The sequence below is a fragment of the Sceloporus undulatus genome, chromosome 5 (genome assembly GCF_019175285.1).
Source record: "Sceloporus undulatus isolate JIND9_A2432 ecotype Alabama chromosome 5, SceUnd_v1.1, whole genome shotgun sequence".
Classification (NCBI taxonomy): domain Eukaryota; kingdom Metazoa; phylum Chordata; class Lepidosauria; order Squamata; family Phrynosomatidae; genus Sceloporus; species Sceloporus undulatus.
The window spans coordinates 100385196-100404051 of record NC_056526.1 but is presented as its reverse complement, the minus strand read 5'-3'; the positions used below and the strand labels follow the sequence as shown (position 1 = coordinate 100404051).

The window sequence follows — 18856 nt, the reverse complement described above, 5'->3', positions numbered from 1 at the left end:
TGAATACCTTGTTAATTTATCCATTTCGATTATTAAGAGCCTTCAATACCAAGTATCGATTTCTGACATCTTTCCCCCCTTCCAATGTTTTGCAATTGTTATTCTTGCAGTCATTTCAAATATAAAACCTGTTTCAGGTGTTTTCTCCCAATTTCATCATTTTCATATTAAAAGGCATACCTCAGGTTCAAGTTTGATTTTAATTTTATATATTTCTTGAATTATTTGTGTACTTCCTTCCATCTTCTTTAATTACTGGGCATGTCGATCACATATGATAATACTTCAACTTGTTTTTGGCATTTCCAGCCTAACTTCTCCTTTTTTGTAGTTTTAGCTAGTCTGGAAGGGGGAAAATGCCACCTATACAACATTTTAATAAAATTTTCCTTTATATTGACACATAAAGTAAATTTCAAACCTTTTCCTCATGCTCTCTCCCATTTTTCCATTAGGATATTATGACCAACATTTTTTTGCCAATTCACCCTATTTGATTTGATACTTTTAGCTTCCAAATGTAGTTTTAGACGATATCTATATATCTTGATATATTCCTTTTTGCATCTAACATTTTATCATCTAATTCAGTTTTTGCCTTGTTATCCCTTCCATTCTTACATCTCATATATATCGTTATTTCAACTGGCAGTATGTGGACCAATTCAATTAATCCCTTCTTCATATAGTTCTTCTCGGCTTTTGCATTACTATTTCCCTTCTCGTTTCTCAAAATATCTTTATATCTTAACCATCCTTTCGCTTCTATTTTCTCTCTTTTTAAAAAAAGCTTCATGTGGAGACACCCAGCCCGGTATCTTCTGTATGTTTTTCCTTATATTTTTCCAGACCTTTAATAGTACATTTCTTATAATGTGTACTTGAATTGTTTATTTTGTCTATTGCAGCACTCTGATGATTGGATACGATTGTATACAAGACATACAGTCTTGTATTGTATGTTTTAATTTTTTAAAAATAAATAAATAAATAAATAAAAAGAACTGGCAAATGTAGTTCGGAGCACTGGCAATAATAATATATAATAATATATAATAATAATAATAATATGGCTTTATTTTTATACCGCTTTTCCAGGTGATCAAGCGGTTCACAAATCGTTTAAACTTAGACATCATAAAAACACCTTACAAAAAACATAAACTTGAACCACATGCAATAAAGACAAGCAAGATGGTGGTCAGGAGGATGGCTTCTTCTTAGCCGGCAGAGGCCTGTTGGTACTGGCCTGCTTCTCCCCCCTCAAGATGGTGGTCGGAGAAATGGAGAACAGGAGAACAGGGAAATCCCAGCAGACCGGAGGAGGGCAAACGTGTCCACATCTTCAAAAAGGGGAAAAAGAGATCCCAAACTTACCATCCAGTTAGTATGGCATCAATACCAGGAAGATTCTAGAGCAGATCATTAAACAGAGAGTCTGTGGACATCTAGAAAGCATTTCCCTAAACACAAAAAGTCAACATGGGTTTCAGCGAAACAAGTCATGCCCAGACAATCTGAGCTCCTTTTTTGATAAAATTACCAGCTTGGGAGATGAGGGAATGCTATGGATATAGTGTATCTTGATTACACTAAGACCAAGGTTCCCCATGACATCTTGCAAACAAGCTGGTAAATGTGGACAAGGTATCTGTTACATGGATTGTAATGGTTGACTTGCTGAACCCAAAGGGTGCTCCACATAGCTCCTCTTCAACCTGGAGAGAGTGACCAGTGGGGTCCCACAGGGCCCAGTGTTATTCCAATTTTATCAATGACTTGGATGACAGAATTGGAGGCATACTTATCAAATTTGCAGATGACACCCAAATAGGAGAAGTAGCTAACACCCGGCGGGCAGGATCAACATTCAAATGACCTGATTTTGCTGGGCACAAAAGCTCAACAACAATGAAATTCATTATGGAGAAATGTAAGGTACTGCCACTTAGAGCAGAAAAATTAAATGCACAGATATAGGTGGGGGACACCTGGCTGAATGAAACTACATGTGAAAGGGATCTAGGTCCCAGTAGACCACAAGTTGAACATGAGTTAACAGTGCGATACAGCAGCTAAAAAGCAATTTTAGGCTGCATCAGTAGACTTTAGAGTCTAGATCAAGATAAGTAATAGTGCCACTGTATTCTACTTGGTCAGGCCCCCCTGGATTGTGTCCAGTTATGGGCACCAAAATTCAAAAAGGATGTTGAGAAACTGGAACGTGTCCAAAGGAAGCGGGACTAAAATGGTGAGGGACTGGAAACCATGCCCTTTGGAGATGACGTAGGAGCTGGGTATGTTTAGCCTGGAGAAGAGAGGTAAGAGATTATATGATGCCCTGTTTAAATATTTGAGGGATTTCATATGAGGAGGAAAAATTTGTTGTTTCTACTGCTCCAAAGCACTAGGACCAGGAGCAGTGGATGAAGCTACAGGAAAAGAGATTCCACCTCGACATTAAGAGGAACTTTCGGCAGTAAGGGCTGTTCAACAGTGGAACATATTCCCTCGGAGTGTAGTGGAGTCTTCAAACAGAGGTTGACAGCCATTGTGGGTTTGATTTGAGAGTTCTGCATGGCATGGCAGGACCATGTTGATCTGATAAAATCATATGAATGTGGCCATAGGTGGCGCTGTAGCAGAATTTATTACAGTTCTAAGTGGCAGGTACCAGTGTCTGCATTTTGAAACAGTGCATCAGGGAAGGCTGATGCAATTGTCACTGTCACTGAGTCAGAGTGAGGCGTTGGTGTTACTGTAACTGCCTCAGAAGGTTGTTGTTATCGTTGGTTGGTTGGCAAAGTAACTTTTTGTGGTATTCCAGATGGATGTCTTATACTCTGTGTATCTTGTAATGTTTGTAACAAAGATTAAAGAACCCTAATTTGAGAGACACTCATTGTACTGAGATGCATTCCTGTGTGTGAGAGGAAATTTGCCACACAACTAAGATTCTCACAAGATTCTTCTGGGTGTCTTGCCCCCGTACATAACTCTGCTTGTGTCTGGCTTCGACCTGGGTTATGAACCCAGCACTCACCTTTTCTCCTTGACATGGCAAGGGGCTGGACTGGATGACCCTTGTGGTCTCTTCCAACTATGAATCTATGATTTCATAGCAATGGAATTGGTAACCCTCCTCAATCTTATTTCTCATTGTCTTCTTTTGAGCCTACCATACAAGGAATCAAGAAATAAAAACCAATGGTTGCAAATTTTCTTCTAATTTGGTCAAAATGGAAGCACATATAAATGGCTGATCACTCACCCAGTTGCCCCTTCCCGCTCATAGGATTTTCTATTCACCAGAAAAACTAGGCCAATTTAACAGTTGAAAGAACAGGGCATTTACCTTATCCATAATCCTTCCAAGAGGCAAACCTAAAACAACGAGAAATGGCTGCAGAATTAGCACCATTAAAAGTAAATTGGTTCCAGCTCCACACAAGTCCCCATTTCCTCACAAATTATGTCACAGGGAGATCCCCAAGATCCCTAACAGTCTTTGAAAAGGTATGATCCACTTCTCAAACAACAAAGGACCAACATCTTTGATCTGTACCTGTTTAAATGGCATTCCTATCACAAAACCAAAGCTGAAGGCAGCTTGGGATAGATTTACATTGTGACCCCTGATCACAATTGGACCAAATATGATCCTCACTTCCCTTTAAATTTCACTCAGTGTAAATCAGGGAAACTAATATAAAAAACAATGCATAAATGGTACATGACTCCTATAAAACTAGCCAAATGGTGAGCTATGTCTCCCCCAAGTGCTGGCAGGTTGTGATGCTACAGGATCATTTCTGTATATGTGCTTGATTGTCCATACATGTCCTAACATTTATGCTGGCACTCAGTTCTACAGCCAATTTCTTTAATCATGAAACAAATAATTACCTTCCGCCCAAGTTTGCCCTTTCTTTCTATATTTAGTTGCCAACTCCGTCTTGAAACATAAATCCTAATAGATTTTCTTATAACGGCAGCCGTTTCAGAAATTTTTAAAGGCTGGAAAACTGGTGTAGTTACTTTAGAACTCTATGGCTCCTAGAAAAGCTCTCTTAGAAAATTAACTGTTATGGAGGACAAAATGGCCATGAAGCTTTGTAATAAATGGTTCCCATTTATTGACTTTGTTACACGGCATGACATCAGTACAACCACCATCAACCCACTTGAACTTATGGTTGGACCTTTTAACATTGGACACCCACATCAGTGAGCGTGGACTCCTTCAAAATCTGAACTACTTCTTTAAAATGAAGAAAGCACCCTGGAGCTGCAGTGAATCGAGACTCTACCATTTCAAAATGATTGCTATCCAGTTACATTGTTTTGTTATTGTTAATGTTTTTTAATTGTTTCCATGTTTTAATCTTGTTTTATATAATAAACCTTTTTAAAAAAGAAAGCTGATTTCAGTAAAGTAGAGAAATATTGGTGATGTTGGTCAGGATATTAATAGAGAGGGGATTCTAAGGATGGGGTTTCTTAAAAGTGAGATACTGAAGGTACAATTTCAAACTGTTCTAGTGAAGGAGAAAAATGGGAAATGTCTAAAGAACCAGGAAGGATGTAGTTTTAGACCAAATGTTATTTGTTTTAACAGGGAAGTGAATGTTAATCTACATTATCTTTTTTCCTTATGTTCTCAATATAGGTGTTAAGTATGTATACTTGTATTTACGTGAGGAATGATTTGTTATTTCAGAGGCTTCATGGGGAATTACCTCTTTGTCAAGAAGAGCTGGAGAAAGTATTTGATACTCTGGATGCAGATGGCAATGGTTCACTTACTCCAGAGGAATTCACCACAGGATTCAGTGAGTTTTAAAATGCAAATGGTGGCTCAGCAAACTTTAGCTAATTGTTAATTTCTTCCCTATGGGCAGTTCATATATTCCACCTGCCTGTCTGGGGTAGTATGCATTTGTTTACTCTGCCTCAGATAAAAAAACTGGTTCTGGATAAAGAGCCAAGCATTATAACATGGCAAGCAGGTCAGGCCTGGTAATATAAGAAATGAAACTACTTGCTGGACGTGCTAACACACCGACTTTTTATACCGAGGGAACCCCAGCTAAAACAAAGTGATTTGGGCTCACACTGCAATCCTGCTCCTCACAGGTCCTTTGTGACTCTTATTTGCACCAAGGGGCTCTGAATGAACTGGGGTGACTCTTGCTATTGCACCTATCCAATTGTTTTCAAAACTGTCAGAAACAAATTAACCTTTAGGTTTTACCTTTTTGATAGAAACCTCTTCCACTGCAATTATCTTTCCATCCACACATATTAAATCTCTCTAGAACAGTGATCCTGGGAAGCTCTTACAGCTGTTTGCATTATTTCTCATTAGGTAGTTATATAATACTTAAATAGCCACATAAAGTAGTTAAAATCCCATAGAATCCCAGGTTGGAAGAGACTACAAGGACATCTGTCCAACACAATCAAAGTACTCCTGATAGATGGTCATCCAGCCTTTGTTGGACTCCATCCACTCTACGAGAAAACACACACTTCACTGTCAATGCTCTTACTGTTGGGAAGTTCTTCCTAATGTTTAGATGGAATCTGTTTGACTCTAGTTTGATCATAGAATCATAGAGTTGAAGAGACAGCACGGGCCATCCAGTCCCACCCCCTGCCATGCAGGAAATCAAAGCATCCCCGACAGATGGCCATCCAGCCTCTGCTTGAAGACCTCCAAGGAAGGAGACTCCACTACACTCTGAGGGAGTGTGTCACTGTCGAACAGCCCTTACTGTGGAAGTTCTTCCTAATGTTGAGGTGGAATCTCTTTTCCTGGGCTTGCATCCTAATTATTCTGGGTCCTAGTCTCTGGAGCAGCAGAAAACAAGCTGGCATCCTCCTCAATATGACAGTTTCAATATTTAAACAGGGCTATCATAACACCTCCTTAACCTTCTCTTCTCCAGGCTAAACATCCCCAGCTCCCTGAGTCGTTCCTCATAGGGCAAGGTTTCCAGACCTTTCACCATTTTAGTCGCCCTCCTCTGGACACGCTCCAGTTTCTCAATGTCCTTTTTGAATTGTGGTGCCCAGAACTGGACACAATATTCCAGGTGGGGCCTGACCAGAGCAGAATATAGTGGCACTATTACTTCTCTTGATGCTCCATTGCTCCATGTATAGTACTAGTCTAAAGCAGTAGAAAACATGCTTACTCCATCTTCAATATGGCACCCCTTCAAATAGGTAAACATGGCTATCATGCCATTCCTTAACCTTCTCTTCCCTGGGCTAAACAGACCCAGTTCCCTAAGCCACTCCTCATAGGACATGGTTTCCAGAGCCTTCATCATTTTGCTTGCCCTCCTCTGGGCATCTCCAGCTTGTCCATATCTTTCTTGAATTGTCATGATCAGAACTGGACACAGTGTTCCAGATGGTTAGACCAAAGCAGAATAGAGTGATACTATTACTTCTCTCAGTCTAGACTGGGCCGAAGACAGAACCCTGTGGCACCCCACTAGTCACTTCTCTCAAGGATGAGTAAGAGCCATTGTTGAGTACTTTTTGGTTTGGTCAGTCAACCAATTACAAATCCACCTAATGCTTGCATTGTCTAGCCTACATTTTAGGAACGTGTTTACAAGGATATCATGGGGGACCTTGTCAGAGGCCTTACTGAAATAAAAATTTACTTCACAGCATTCCTACATCTACCAAGCATTTGACTCTATCAAAAAAAGAGATATGATAAGTTTGGTATGAGTTGTTTTTGGGAAACCCATGCTGGCTTTCAGTAATCACAGCATTCCTTTCTAGGTGCTTATAGACGGTTTGTTTCATGATCAGCTCTAGAATCTTTCCTGGTATTGATGTCAGGCTGACTGGGCAGTAATAATTTGAGTCCCCCCCTTTTTTGTTTTTGTTTTTTTATTTTTCGTTGAAGAGACAGCATTAGGGGCAACATTTGCCCTCCTCCAGTCTGCTGGGACCTCTCCTGATCTCCAGGAGTTCTCAAAAAAAGTATTGACAGTGGTTATGAGATTACTTCTGCCAGGTCTTTTAATTCTACATTTTTCTTAACAACAATAAGAAGAATCACCTTGAGTATTATGAAATACAAAATACCGCCCCCCCCCCATTACATCCACCTCAATTAAAAGATAATATTCATTCAGAAAGTTTCTAAAGGAGCACAACCAAATAATTCACCTCATATGATTCGCCCTTTCAGAAACATGAAGAAAACAACCCCTTGTAAAACAAATGCAATCAAATCAGATATCATGCCCAAATCTTTTTATAAAAGCTGCTCTTAGTTCCTTATATATTAAATAATAAAAGTTGTCATGAGGGAGACAATTCATGTCTGTTGACATCAAGTGGGCAAATTCAATCTTCATGGGTAATCTAGGAGTAAGAGTCTTTAACATAGTTAATAGAATGGAATTATAAAGCTGAGTATCATCCATTTTTAGGGAACATGAATTTAATTATACAATCTGGATAAGCAGTTCAAATACATAATTTAGCATACCTGAGACAGGACGAAACATAATATGTCTGAGTGCTGAGTATCCCCTATCCAGAATTCCAAAATATGAAATATTCCAAAATCCAAAACTGTCCACCTTAATCGCCGAGATAGTGACACATTTGCTTTCTGATAGTACAGTGTACACTAACTTTGTTTCATGGACAAAAATATTTAAAATATTGTATAAAATTACTTTCAAACTATGTGCATAAGTGGTATATGAAACATGAATGAATTGTGTGTTTAGACTCAGGTCCAATCGCCAAGATAGCCCATTATGCATGTATCTGCAAATAAAAAGAGCCAGTATGATGTACAGGTTTGAGCACTGGACTAGGACTCTGCAGACTAGGGTTCAAATCCCAGATCAGCAATGGAAATCCACTGGGTGACCTTGGGCAAGCCACACTCTCTCAGCCTGAAAGGATGGCAATGGCAAACCCCTTCTGAAGAAACCTACCAAGAAAACCCTGTACCTTAGGGTTTTCATAAGTCAGAAATGACTTGAAGGCACACAATGCACACACATTCAAACAAAAATCCATCAAGCTTTCAAAGCTCCGCTGGCTTCTTCATCAGGCAAGAAGTTACAAAGCAAACAGGAGAAAAATTGAAGATGTTAATAGGTTATCTGCATTTTTTTGTTACTGTCCTTAGTTAAGATGGTATGGGGAGGGCAGGCCGGCTACTCCTCTTTCTGGCCATGTGGGAATTGGATGTTTTTCAAAGTCCAGGAAATTTAAAGGCCATTTGCATATAAACAGGACTCTTCTTTTGCAATCCAATATGTCTCCATTCCTGTGGGGGCCGCACAGGCCTCTTGAAGGCAGAGGACAATGGGTTTTTCAAGAAGCCTCCATGTTTTTGCATCAGGAGTAATTTGGTAGGTGTAGAGGTAAAACATGCTAATCTAGTCCAAATTTAAGAAGAAAAAATTGTTTTACCTTGATTGAAGGTCCCAGTCCACCAGCTTGCTCTTTAGGGTTCCCCTGTTGCAGTTACAATGTGGTATCTCACAATCCAGAAAATATGCAGGAGTAGCTTTGAAAAACTGCCAGTTGCCACATGGCCAGAAGGAGGGGGAGCCAGCCTGCATGAGATGCCCTCCCCATACCATCTTAACTAAGGACAGAAACAACAAAATGTAGGCATCTTACTAACATCTCCCATTTTTCTCCTGTTTGGTATGTAATATCTTGCCTGATGAAGAAGCCAGTGGCGCTTCAAAAGCTTGCAACAAGTATATTGTGCATTTCGGTCGGTCAATAAAGGTATCACTGTTTGGTGGATTTTTGTTTCAATTTGCTAAATAGCCAACACAGCTACCCCTGCATATTTTCTGGAAACACACACACATGTAAATATAGGTCTTTAAACAGAGGCTGGATAACCATCTCTTGGGGATGCGTTGATTGTGAGTTTCTGCATGGCAGGGGGTTGGATTGGATGACCCTGGTGGTCTTTTCCAACTCTATGATTCTACATATTCTAGGTATTCCAAAATCCCACCCCACCCTGCGAAAAATCTGAAATTGAAAACACCCCTAGTCCCAAGCATTTCATACAAGTGAGATTCAACCTGTAGTGTGCTTCCGGCATAGAATTCATAGAACTCAATTCAGAGAAAGCCTACATATAGGAATTAATACAATTTCTTCATTTGAAGCCACTCTGTTAGTATCAGTCAAAACATACATTAAAGGGATTGCCTCTTCCCTGTAATCATCACATTCTCCACCTTTCCCTGACTTCAGGAAATGCAAAATGGTATGGAGATAAAAACAAAGCTGGTCTTCTGTGCTTATTCAATTTAAGTCAATATTTAAGCACAATAATGTATACTCTGCAAAGACCAGCTGCTAAACAAGGAGTACATTACTCTGTTTACTTGGGGAGGTAATAAAAATGATTCATATTTACTTTGGTGGTATTTCAAAATTTACTTTCAAAGCAGGCCACCATATTTTGGCAACACAGCACAGTTGTGCCGTGGATCTTGTCTCACAGATTTTAAAAGCTGGTAGGACATGTTTACCTCCTTTGCTTCAACAGAACCTTAGCTATTTTTATGTTATCAGAATGATTACAGTGGGCCCTTGACATCCATTGGGGTTTGGTTCCAGAATCCCCTGTTGATAACAAAATGTGGCTGCTCAAGTCATATTAAATATAATGGCACAAAAAATGTGTGTCTCTTATATAAGATGGCAAAATCAGGGTTTGCTTTTTGGAATTTATATATATATTTTAATATTTTTAAGCTATGGATGCTTGAGTCCATGGATAAAAAAAATCTGTGGATACAGAGGGCTGACTGTATTTTTGTTTCCCATTGAGGAAAAACATAAGCCCAGTGTCAAGGGATTTGTTCTCTTGGACAACAATCAACTTGCCACTCATGCTTTTAAATCTTGTGAGCGAAAACTATTATTTTTACTTTTTAAAAACTGATTTTCATGTTTTCTTTCAATGCCAACTATTTAATATTTGTCAGTAATTTCATAGATGTATGTAAGATAATAAAATACGATATACTCATACATATAAGGAAGGAAACAGCTGCTACTGTTAATTTCTATTAACAGTGACAGTAATAATTAAATAGCTTCAAGAATAAATATCAGTCAGTTGAGAGCAGCTTTACAGATCACCTCCACAATCCTTTTTTCTAGATGCCTTAGAATTCTTTAAGGTAATAGTTGTCTTTCAGACTCTTTCAGTGTAAACAAGGACCCATTCTTTGGTAGCTCCAGCCAAGATATTATGGCACAATGATTCCTTCAATAGATCATCATAGAAGTAGCCTGCCATATTGTTGCTTGTTGTTGTGTGCCTTCAAGTCATTCCAAATTTATGGAGATCCTAAGATGAACATATCGGGACAATAAAAAGAACATACAGTATATACTCATGTAGAGGTCTAGAAATTTAGGTCAAAAAACTGCCCCCTAACACCTGAGTCAACTTATCCATGGGTCAATATAGGTACAGTGGTACCCCGGGATACGAAAGCACCGCGTTACGAAATTTCTGGGATACGAAAAAATTCCATAGGAAAAAACTGTTCCGGGTTACGTTTTTTTTTTTTTTGGCTTACGAAAAAAATTTTTGGTGCTTTTCGGCGCTTTTTCGCACGAAATCGCGGCTTCCAGCGCTAGCGCCTATGGCTTTTTCGGGTTGCGAAAGATTTCGGGTTACGAAGGGCGCCGCGGAACGAATTAATTTCGTAACCCGGGGTACCACTGTACTGTATTTTAACTCTCATTTTTTTAGAAAGGGAACCATCCCCTGGTAAAAGGAAAGAATGTAATTTGTTCTGGAAGCACTGACCTCCCTCTGTTCTTTCATCCATCCAGCATTTAAAGTGAGCACAAAGCTATGTCAGCTGGAATGTTGTTCTTTGGTATTGTTTTCCTTTGCTTCATCATTTAGATCCTTTGTTACATGTCCCTAGGTTTTACCCTCGACTTATCCACGGGTCATATAAAAATCCATAATTTTGGCCCCAAAACCTGTCCTCAACTTATACATGAGGTCGACTTATAGTCAAGCATATACGGTAATTCAAGACCAGGAAGAAATAAAAAGATGTTTTCTGGACTTGACAATGTGTGACTTGTCCAAGGTCATCCAGCGGGTTTCCATGGCTGAGCAGGAAAGTGAACCCTGATTTCCAAAGTCACAGTCCAATATTCAAGCCACTATACTACACTGGCACTCAGGCCTGCCATGCACATAAGGGACTAGTACAGTGGTCCCTTCTTTTACACAGGGGATCCGTTCTGGACACACACACCCCCGCGTAAAAGAAATTGTGCGTATGCTTGAGCCCCATTAGAAGTAATGGGGCTCATGCTTGCGGTGGCACAATGGCGCAGCGGTGCACGTGCACCACTCTTCGTTCCGGCACATGGCGCCACTTCTTCCAGCGCTGCTTTCAGCATATGATGTGCCCCCGTATGACGTGGGCACACGCTACTTTAAATACTTGGAATTGTCTATCTGTTTGTTAATAAAGTCTCCAGATTTTTTTCTGAAACTATACTTTGAGCAGCCATTTCCACTGAATCATGATAAATAGTAACGTTTTGTAACTTATCAACTTCTTCAGATCTAAAACACCTATATAAAGAGATCAGTCTAGTTAACTGGATTTTACAGATTATTCTTGCTTTCACTTGCAGATTTGCCTTAGCAAATTTGCCTTAGAGAAAGGGGCTGTACAGATCAGCACTTTGTGCCAGCCTGTATGCGTGGTAAGACTGAGAATTTGCATGCTCAAAGCCCCTACTGCACCACCTGGCTGACTTAATGATACACGCTGGGCACTGTGGTCAAATAACGCTGCATGGAAGGGGCGTCATGATGCCGCACCGTGCCGCTTATGACGCCTCTGCTGGGATACAAAAAGAAGTCCCTTTTTGGGGCTGCAGCCTCCTCCATAGGGGCGGCGTTGAGCCACCCATCTGTACAGGCCCATATTCTCCTTGAGATCCTAAGGAGTTTTCTTTTTTCAGTTGTTATCAGGTTCTCTGTCTTTTTTAAATTTTAAAAGTGGTGGCAGCACTTAAACTCCCATGAGGTGCAGAAGTGCAGTTGTCACTCACTCTTCGACCTCCTCAGAGCTGTCCGAGTCCTGTTCCTTTCTTCCTCCAGCCAAATCATGGTTCCTTTCTTTTTCTGGACACTAGCTGCTGGTAAATGGTCTCTGCCAAGTTCCTCTGATCCCCCTTACCAGAGGGGCAATTTGTCCAAAAATAATTGGAAGGGGCTCTCACGCTACAAAATCTGTGGTCTTCTCACACCTGCTCCATGTTAGACTGACCTAATAATTAAACTTCTCATCACTACCATCACCACCAGAAGGCACACACTACACCTTAGCTGCCTCCAAAGGAAAAGTGGATTACCACTTGGCCATAAATCCAGCCTATCCTTGAGTTCCTGTCAAAAGTTACTTCCAGTCACCATTTTCCAAACACAGGGGGAATTCTGGGTACTTGCAGCTGTGGTGGTACCATTGGTTCAGGTGCTGGAGCTTGCAGTGGAGGTTGCTGGGCTTGCACTGGGGGTGGGAGTGGAACCAACATTGCTGGCTGCCACATAGTTTATTTATTTATTTATATCCCGCTCTTTTCTCAGGACTGGGACTCAGAGCGGCTTCACAGCATTAGAAAACAAACAAACAAAAATACAATTAAAAGCATTTTTAAAATAAATAAATAAATGATGTACATTAAAAAGAATGATTAAACTAGTCCAACATTCCAGCCTGTCCTTATAGTAATTCCTTTATTGCCTGTTTGAACAGGTAGGTCTTCACCTGCCATCAGAAAGCCATCAAGGAGGGAGCCGTTCTTATCTCCCTGGGCAGGGAGTTCCAGAGTCTAGCGGCAGTCACCGAGAAGGCCCTCTCTCGTGTCCCCACCAACCGTGTTTGTGAAGGTGTTGGGATGGAGAGAAGGGCTTCTCCAGAGGATCCCAAAGTCCGGGCCGGTTCATACCAGGAGAAACGGTCTGCCAAATAGTGTGGACCTGAGCCATGTAGGGCTTTGTAAGTTATAACCAGTACCTTGAATTGTGCCCGGAAACAAACTGGCAGCCAATGAAGCTGTTTCAACAGGGGAGTTGTATGGTCTCTATAATCTGCCCCTGTTAACAGCCTGGCAGCGGCTCTTTAAACCAGTTGAATTTTCCAAACACTTTTCAAAGGTAGTCCTATGTAGAGCCCATTACAGTAATCCAAACGGGATGTAACCAAGGCATGTACCACCGTGGCCAGATCTGGCTTCTCAAGGAACGGGTGCAGTTGGCGCACAAGTTTTAAATGTGCAAAAGCACTCCTGGTCATAGCAGAGACCTGGGCCTCCAAGTTCAAAGCTGAGTCCAAGATTACCCCCAAACTGCAAACCTGTGTCTTCAGAAGGAGTGTACCCCATCTAACACAGGCTGGATCCCTATTCCCTGATCTGCCTTCCGACTGACCAGGAGCACTTCTGTCTTGTCTGGATTAAGTTTCAACTAGTTTGCCCTCATCCAGTCCATTACTGAAGACAGGCACTGGTTTAGAACCAGGACTGCCTCCTTGGATTGAGGTGGGAAGGAGTAGTAGAGTTGAGTGTCATCTGCATATTGATGACACTGCACCAGCGGTTTCATGTATATGTTAAACAGCATAGGGGACAACACAAAACCTTGAGGGACCCCACAGGTCAATGGCCAGGGGGTCAAACAGGAGTCCCCCAGTACCACCTTCTGAGTTCGCCCCTCCGGGAAGGAATGGAGCCACTGTAGAACAGTACCTCCAAGCCCCATCCCAGAGAGGCGCTCTAGAAGGATACCATGATTGATGGTATCAAAAGCCACTGAGAGGTCCAGGAGAACCAACAGGGAAACATAGTTGCTGCTTGAGGGAGACTAACCATGCCAGCTAGTCCATCAGCCCCTGTTTGGCCACACAGGCCTCTCTTTCATGTCCCAAAACATCTCCACATCCTCCCAAAATGGTAGTACCTCGCACCTGTGGGCGTCTTCCTCCTGTACTTTCACTGGACCACCACATTGGCATTCCAGTTGGAGTGGCATTCAATTCACTGTCATTCCCTCAGCAGTGCAAACACTCTGTGGTACCATCGTGAGGGTTCTTCTGTTGATGGGGAGAGCATTGCCCATCTCCCAGCCTCTTTGATAGGATTTCATATACACAAATAAAGAGCAAGTGTTATAGAATTCTGTTGCTGTTTGTGAGGTAAGTTTTTTTCTTTAGCACTTAGATTTCTAAGATTTATATTTAATTTCTCAGGTTGTTGGCAAATGTATGTTTTTAAATTATGCTGAATTCCCTTGAATACAAAATATTTGAATAAATCATATCTTTTGAAATATGCAGGTCAATTTTTATTTGGGAAGAAGGAATCAATACCTGACATACAAGGGTGTGAAATGGAAAATCTATATCACTCTAAAAGGAAAGGAAACTGCAAAGAAATTGATGAGGAAGAAGATCAGTTCTCAGATCTTATGGAGAAACTTGGAGCCAGCAGTATCTTTGAAGAGTAAGTACTGCCCCCAAAGCAAAAAAGAAACAGGAGAATTATATGGTACATTATTTTCTATATAGAAGATTTTGCCCTGTAGGTACAGTACTGCATGTTTCCTCTTCCAAACAGAATTTGAAGAAATATATCCACATATGTAAGACGGCTGACTAAACCCAAGCCTGAGAGTCAATCTAGCCTGCTTCAAATGGAGGACAGTTTTGTTGAAGCCTTTGGTTCACTTTCTAAAGAAGAGCAAGTCAATATTTTACTTAAGTTGGAAAAACTAAAGTGGTCCTTAAGGAACATAACCGCTCCATCAGAGCCACTAATTGATCTTTTATCTTTAAACACGGACTGTGCTGGCCTGCTCACAACGATGAAGAGAATGTCCGTCGATGAGCACCCAAGGATGAGTGGAAATGACCCTTTTGGTCCACTAGATGTTCCTGAAATCGAGATGCAGTCGCCAATGCATAATGAAATTGATGAACAGACTCCTCTGCTGATGTGTGAGGAGGGGGTCAATCCAAATGTATTGTCTCTGAAGCAAAAACAGGAATGCTTAGTAGCTATTCCACCTAGATCTCCATCAATAACATTATTGGCATTAAACCACCTGGAAAAAGCCATCCAAGAGGAAAGGCTCCAAGAACAAAAACAGTCTTCTACTAAGTATCCTTCAGATGTAGAAGAAATGGCGATAGTCCACCAGGCTTTCACACTGGCTAAGACACCAGGGAATTATGACTTGATTGAAAGAGAAGTGCAAGAACATCAACAACAAAGACCTCCCCCTCCATTGTCAAAAGGAGATCGCCCAAACAATAATTGTGTTTATTTGGGTGGTATCGATACTAATTGACTGATTGTACCATCATGCCCAACCTCTTTGTCAAATCTAGATCAACCTGTTAGTGGGGAAATCATCCAAATAGTCACATGGAATGTTGCTGGGTGGAAGGAAACAGCGAATGCTGATATAATGGGTTTTCTTTCTAAATTTGACGTTCTTGGTTAACTAGCGAGGATGAGCCACTAAAGCTACCAGGCTTTCAATGTTGGGATACTCCTGCCCAAAAACTAAAAAATAAGGGGAGAGCTTCTGGTGGCCTTTGTATTCTTATAAAACAAGAATTACACTGCCATGGGGAGAAATTATATAATGGGGATAAATACTCCCATTCCCTAGTTATGAAATTGACCCATAAAGATTTTGAAGTTGTAATGGTAGCTGTGTACATCTCCCCTATTACTTCCCCCTTCTATAATACCAATCTGTGGACATCCCTAGAAGCTCAAATGGAAGAACTTATAATTCTCAGTCCTCAACCCACAATAATTTTATTGGGTGACTTCAATGCCAATTTAGGTCCATCTCTTTATGATTTTGCCAAAAAGAACAATTTGTCAGATGAATTTTTTGATAACCACTTACAATGGTGTTCTAGAGATAGCAAAAGCAATAATGCCGGATTGTCACTGGTATCCTTGAAATTCAAATGCAATCTTCAAGTCCTGGGGGGCAGAGAGGAGAATAGCAGCTATAGATATCCTTATACATATCATACAGCTAATTCTAGTAATGTACTAGATCTCATCTGTGTGTCGAGAAACAAAAGTGAACTTTTCTCTGAGGTTGTTGTCCACCCAAGAGGGGAAAGTGATCATCAACCTGTGAGTGTGAAACTACGGGGTAGTTCCGATCTTAGACCAAGTAGTTAGGCTGATAGATGGATCATAGACAATCAAGAAGCGTGTCAAAATGGCAGACTCAGATGGGCTAAAGTTGATACTATGGCAATGTCAGTCAGTCTCAAACTAGACAATGTGGAAAACTGGGCCAATACAACCCGGTCACCTTTGACTGATTGAGTAGCAGTCACAAATGCATTTACAAACTTATGCCAAATGCTGAAGAACTATTTAACATCTAAGCCCACAGGGGAAAACTGTAAGAAAAGTAATTCACCCTGGTTTGACACAGAATGTAGGATAATGAAAAACAATCTAAGATTGGCACGGAGATTGGCAGAGAGGTCTTCCTCTATTCATGTACAAATGAAGATGTTATCCCTTAGGAATACAAAAAACTTATAAAATTTAAGAAACAAAATTATTCTATTTCAATTTGGGCGGGTTTAGAGTCAGCGGCAAAAAGTCAAAATTCAGCTATATTTTGGCATTCAGTCACAGGAATTCTAAAGGAAAGGAATTCCCATATGATATCCCCATACCCGCTAAGGAATGGGAAAATTATTTTCAAAAGCTATTTGCTCCAAACAACAGAGATCCAGCATTTAAGTTCTGATCACTTAGATACGGAATCTTTGCCCCCCCGGTCACCAGTTTCAGAAGAAGAAATCTTGTCTATTATTAACAGTCTGAAAAATAACAAAGCTCCAGGGGAGGACTTTTTAACAGCAGAATTATACAAACATTTAAGTGACTGGTGGGCACTAATTCTGACAGGTTTATTTATGCATATAAATAATATCTGTCAGATACCAAGTGGTTGAAAGATAGCCATAGTGGTATCCATTCACAAAAAAGCTAACAACAAAGATTCTAGTAACTACAGGCCGATTAGCCTAATAGATATTGTTGCCAAAATATACTCGAGGTTCCTTTTGAACAAACTAGAAAGCTGGGCCAATGATAATGGAATTCTCACAGAAGAACAAGCTGGATTTAGACAAAATCGATCTACCATTGACAACTGCTTTATTCTAAACCATATTATTGCCAAATATACTAGTAAAGGAAAACATCTATATGCTGCTTTCATAGATCTTTCCACAGCATTTGACACAGTGAATGGAGAAATTCTATGGAACAAATTAATTGACCTTAAAATTGAATTGTGATTGTTGTTATTAATCAAAGCCCTTTATACAGGTACTAGTTTGAGAGTGAGTTTTGGTTTTAAACAGATGCATACAAAGGGGTAAGACAAGGGTGCTTATTAGCCCCCTTATTATTTAATTTATATATTAATGACCTGCCATCTGCAATGAAAGGCTCTGCAGTCCATATGCCTACCATCCTACATACTCCTTGTAACACCTTGCTTTATGCTGATGACATGATACTGTTATCATACTCGCAAGTCGGTATGCGGACTCTACTAAAAAGACTTAGTTGTTATTGCCAGAACAATTCCTTAACTATTAACAAATATAAGTCAAATGTAATGGTATTTGGTAAATGAACGCAGAGACATAGATGGCAATTAGAGGGTGAGCCATAGATCAAGTAAAGACCGTTTCCTACCTTGGTGTAACATTCTCGTGGTCATGTCATCACCAAAAGAGTTCACCAAGAGCAAAAGCTCGTTTGAATCTCATATTTAAACTAAAAGTTCACAAGTACCCTGGTTCCCTAACCCCAATAATCAATGTATATAAAGCCAAGATTACACCTATGCGGCGGAAGTTTGGGGTCTAAATTCCATCTCAGCAGTAGAACTAGCACAGTCTCAGCATCTGAAAAGTATATTGGGGGTAGATAAAAGGACATCTGCGGCTGCTGTTAGAGCTGAATTAGACATCTATTCCATCTATTCACAAGCCAAAATCAGAGTGTTTAACTACTGGGGTAAAATCAATGAAATGGAGCCTGATAGATTACCAAGACTATGTCTCTTAGAACAGTCACAATCCGATCTTCAGTCCTTTTGGTATATGTAAATAATGAACTTCATAAAGAGCTATGGTCTTCCTGATTCATGCACAATGAATGACCAAGCAAAAAAGGGTGCGAGACAGAGAATCTTGGATATCGAAGCCCAAAAAGATATAGCCTCCCTTAGCCATGTAGGTAATTTAAAATGGCTGAGCCAATTTAAACGCTCTTTTCAAAGAGCAAATTATCTAAAAATACAAATGCCAAAATACCTGAGGGAGGTATTTACTACAGCTAGATTTGGCCAGCTTGACACCATGGTAAGATATGGAAGATTCAATGGTATTCCTTACAAAGAATGAATATGTATCTGTGGAGACCGAGAAATTGAAGATTTAGCTCATATTTTGTTCAAGTGTAATTTGTACCAACAGGAAAGAGATCAGTATCTTGGTCCCTATATCAAAAGCACAATGTTTTGGGGTACTCATGTCAGAATCTCTTACTTCATGAGTGGCCAAGATTCAAATATATCTATTATCACAGCTCGGTTTTTTATGTAAAGCCATACAGTTGAGAGTTAGATATGTGGGGTCAATTGCGATAAATTGCAAAGGTGATGAAGAATTCTGATGTGTGATGCTCATATTCAATTTTATTACCTTATGTATTA

The 18856-nt window shown here is 40.2% G+C and overlaps 1 protein-coding gene across 1 annotated transcript in view; it reads left to right on the top strand.

The window, feature by feature from the left end:
* CRACR2A (calcium release activated channel regulator 2A) overlaps positions 1 to 18856 on the top strand; it is a 135929-nt gene that overhangs the window by 32422 nt on the left and 84651 nt on the right. The window contains exon 4 of the mRNA XM_042469236.1: positions 14412 to 14577. Within this exon, the coding sequence (XP_042325170.1) occupies positions 14412 to 14577 (166 nt within the window). The remainder of the gene's footprint in view (positions 1 to 14411; positions 14578 to 18856) is intronic.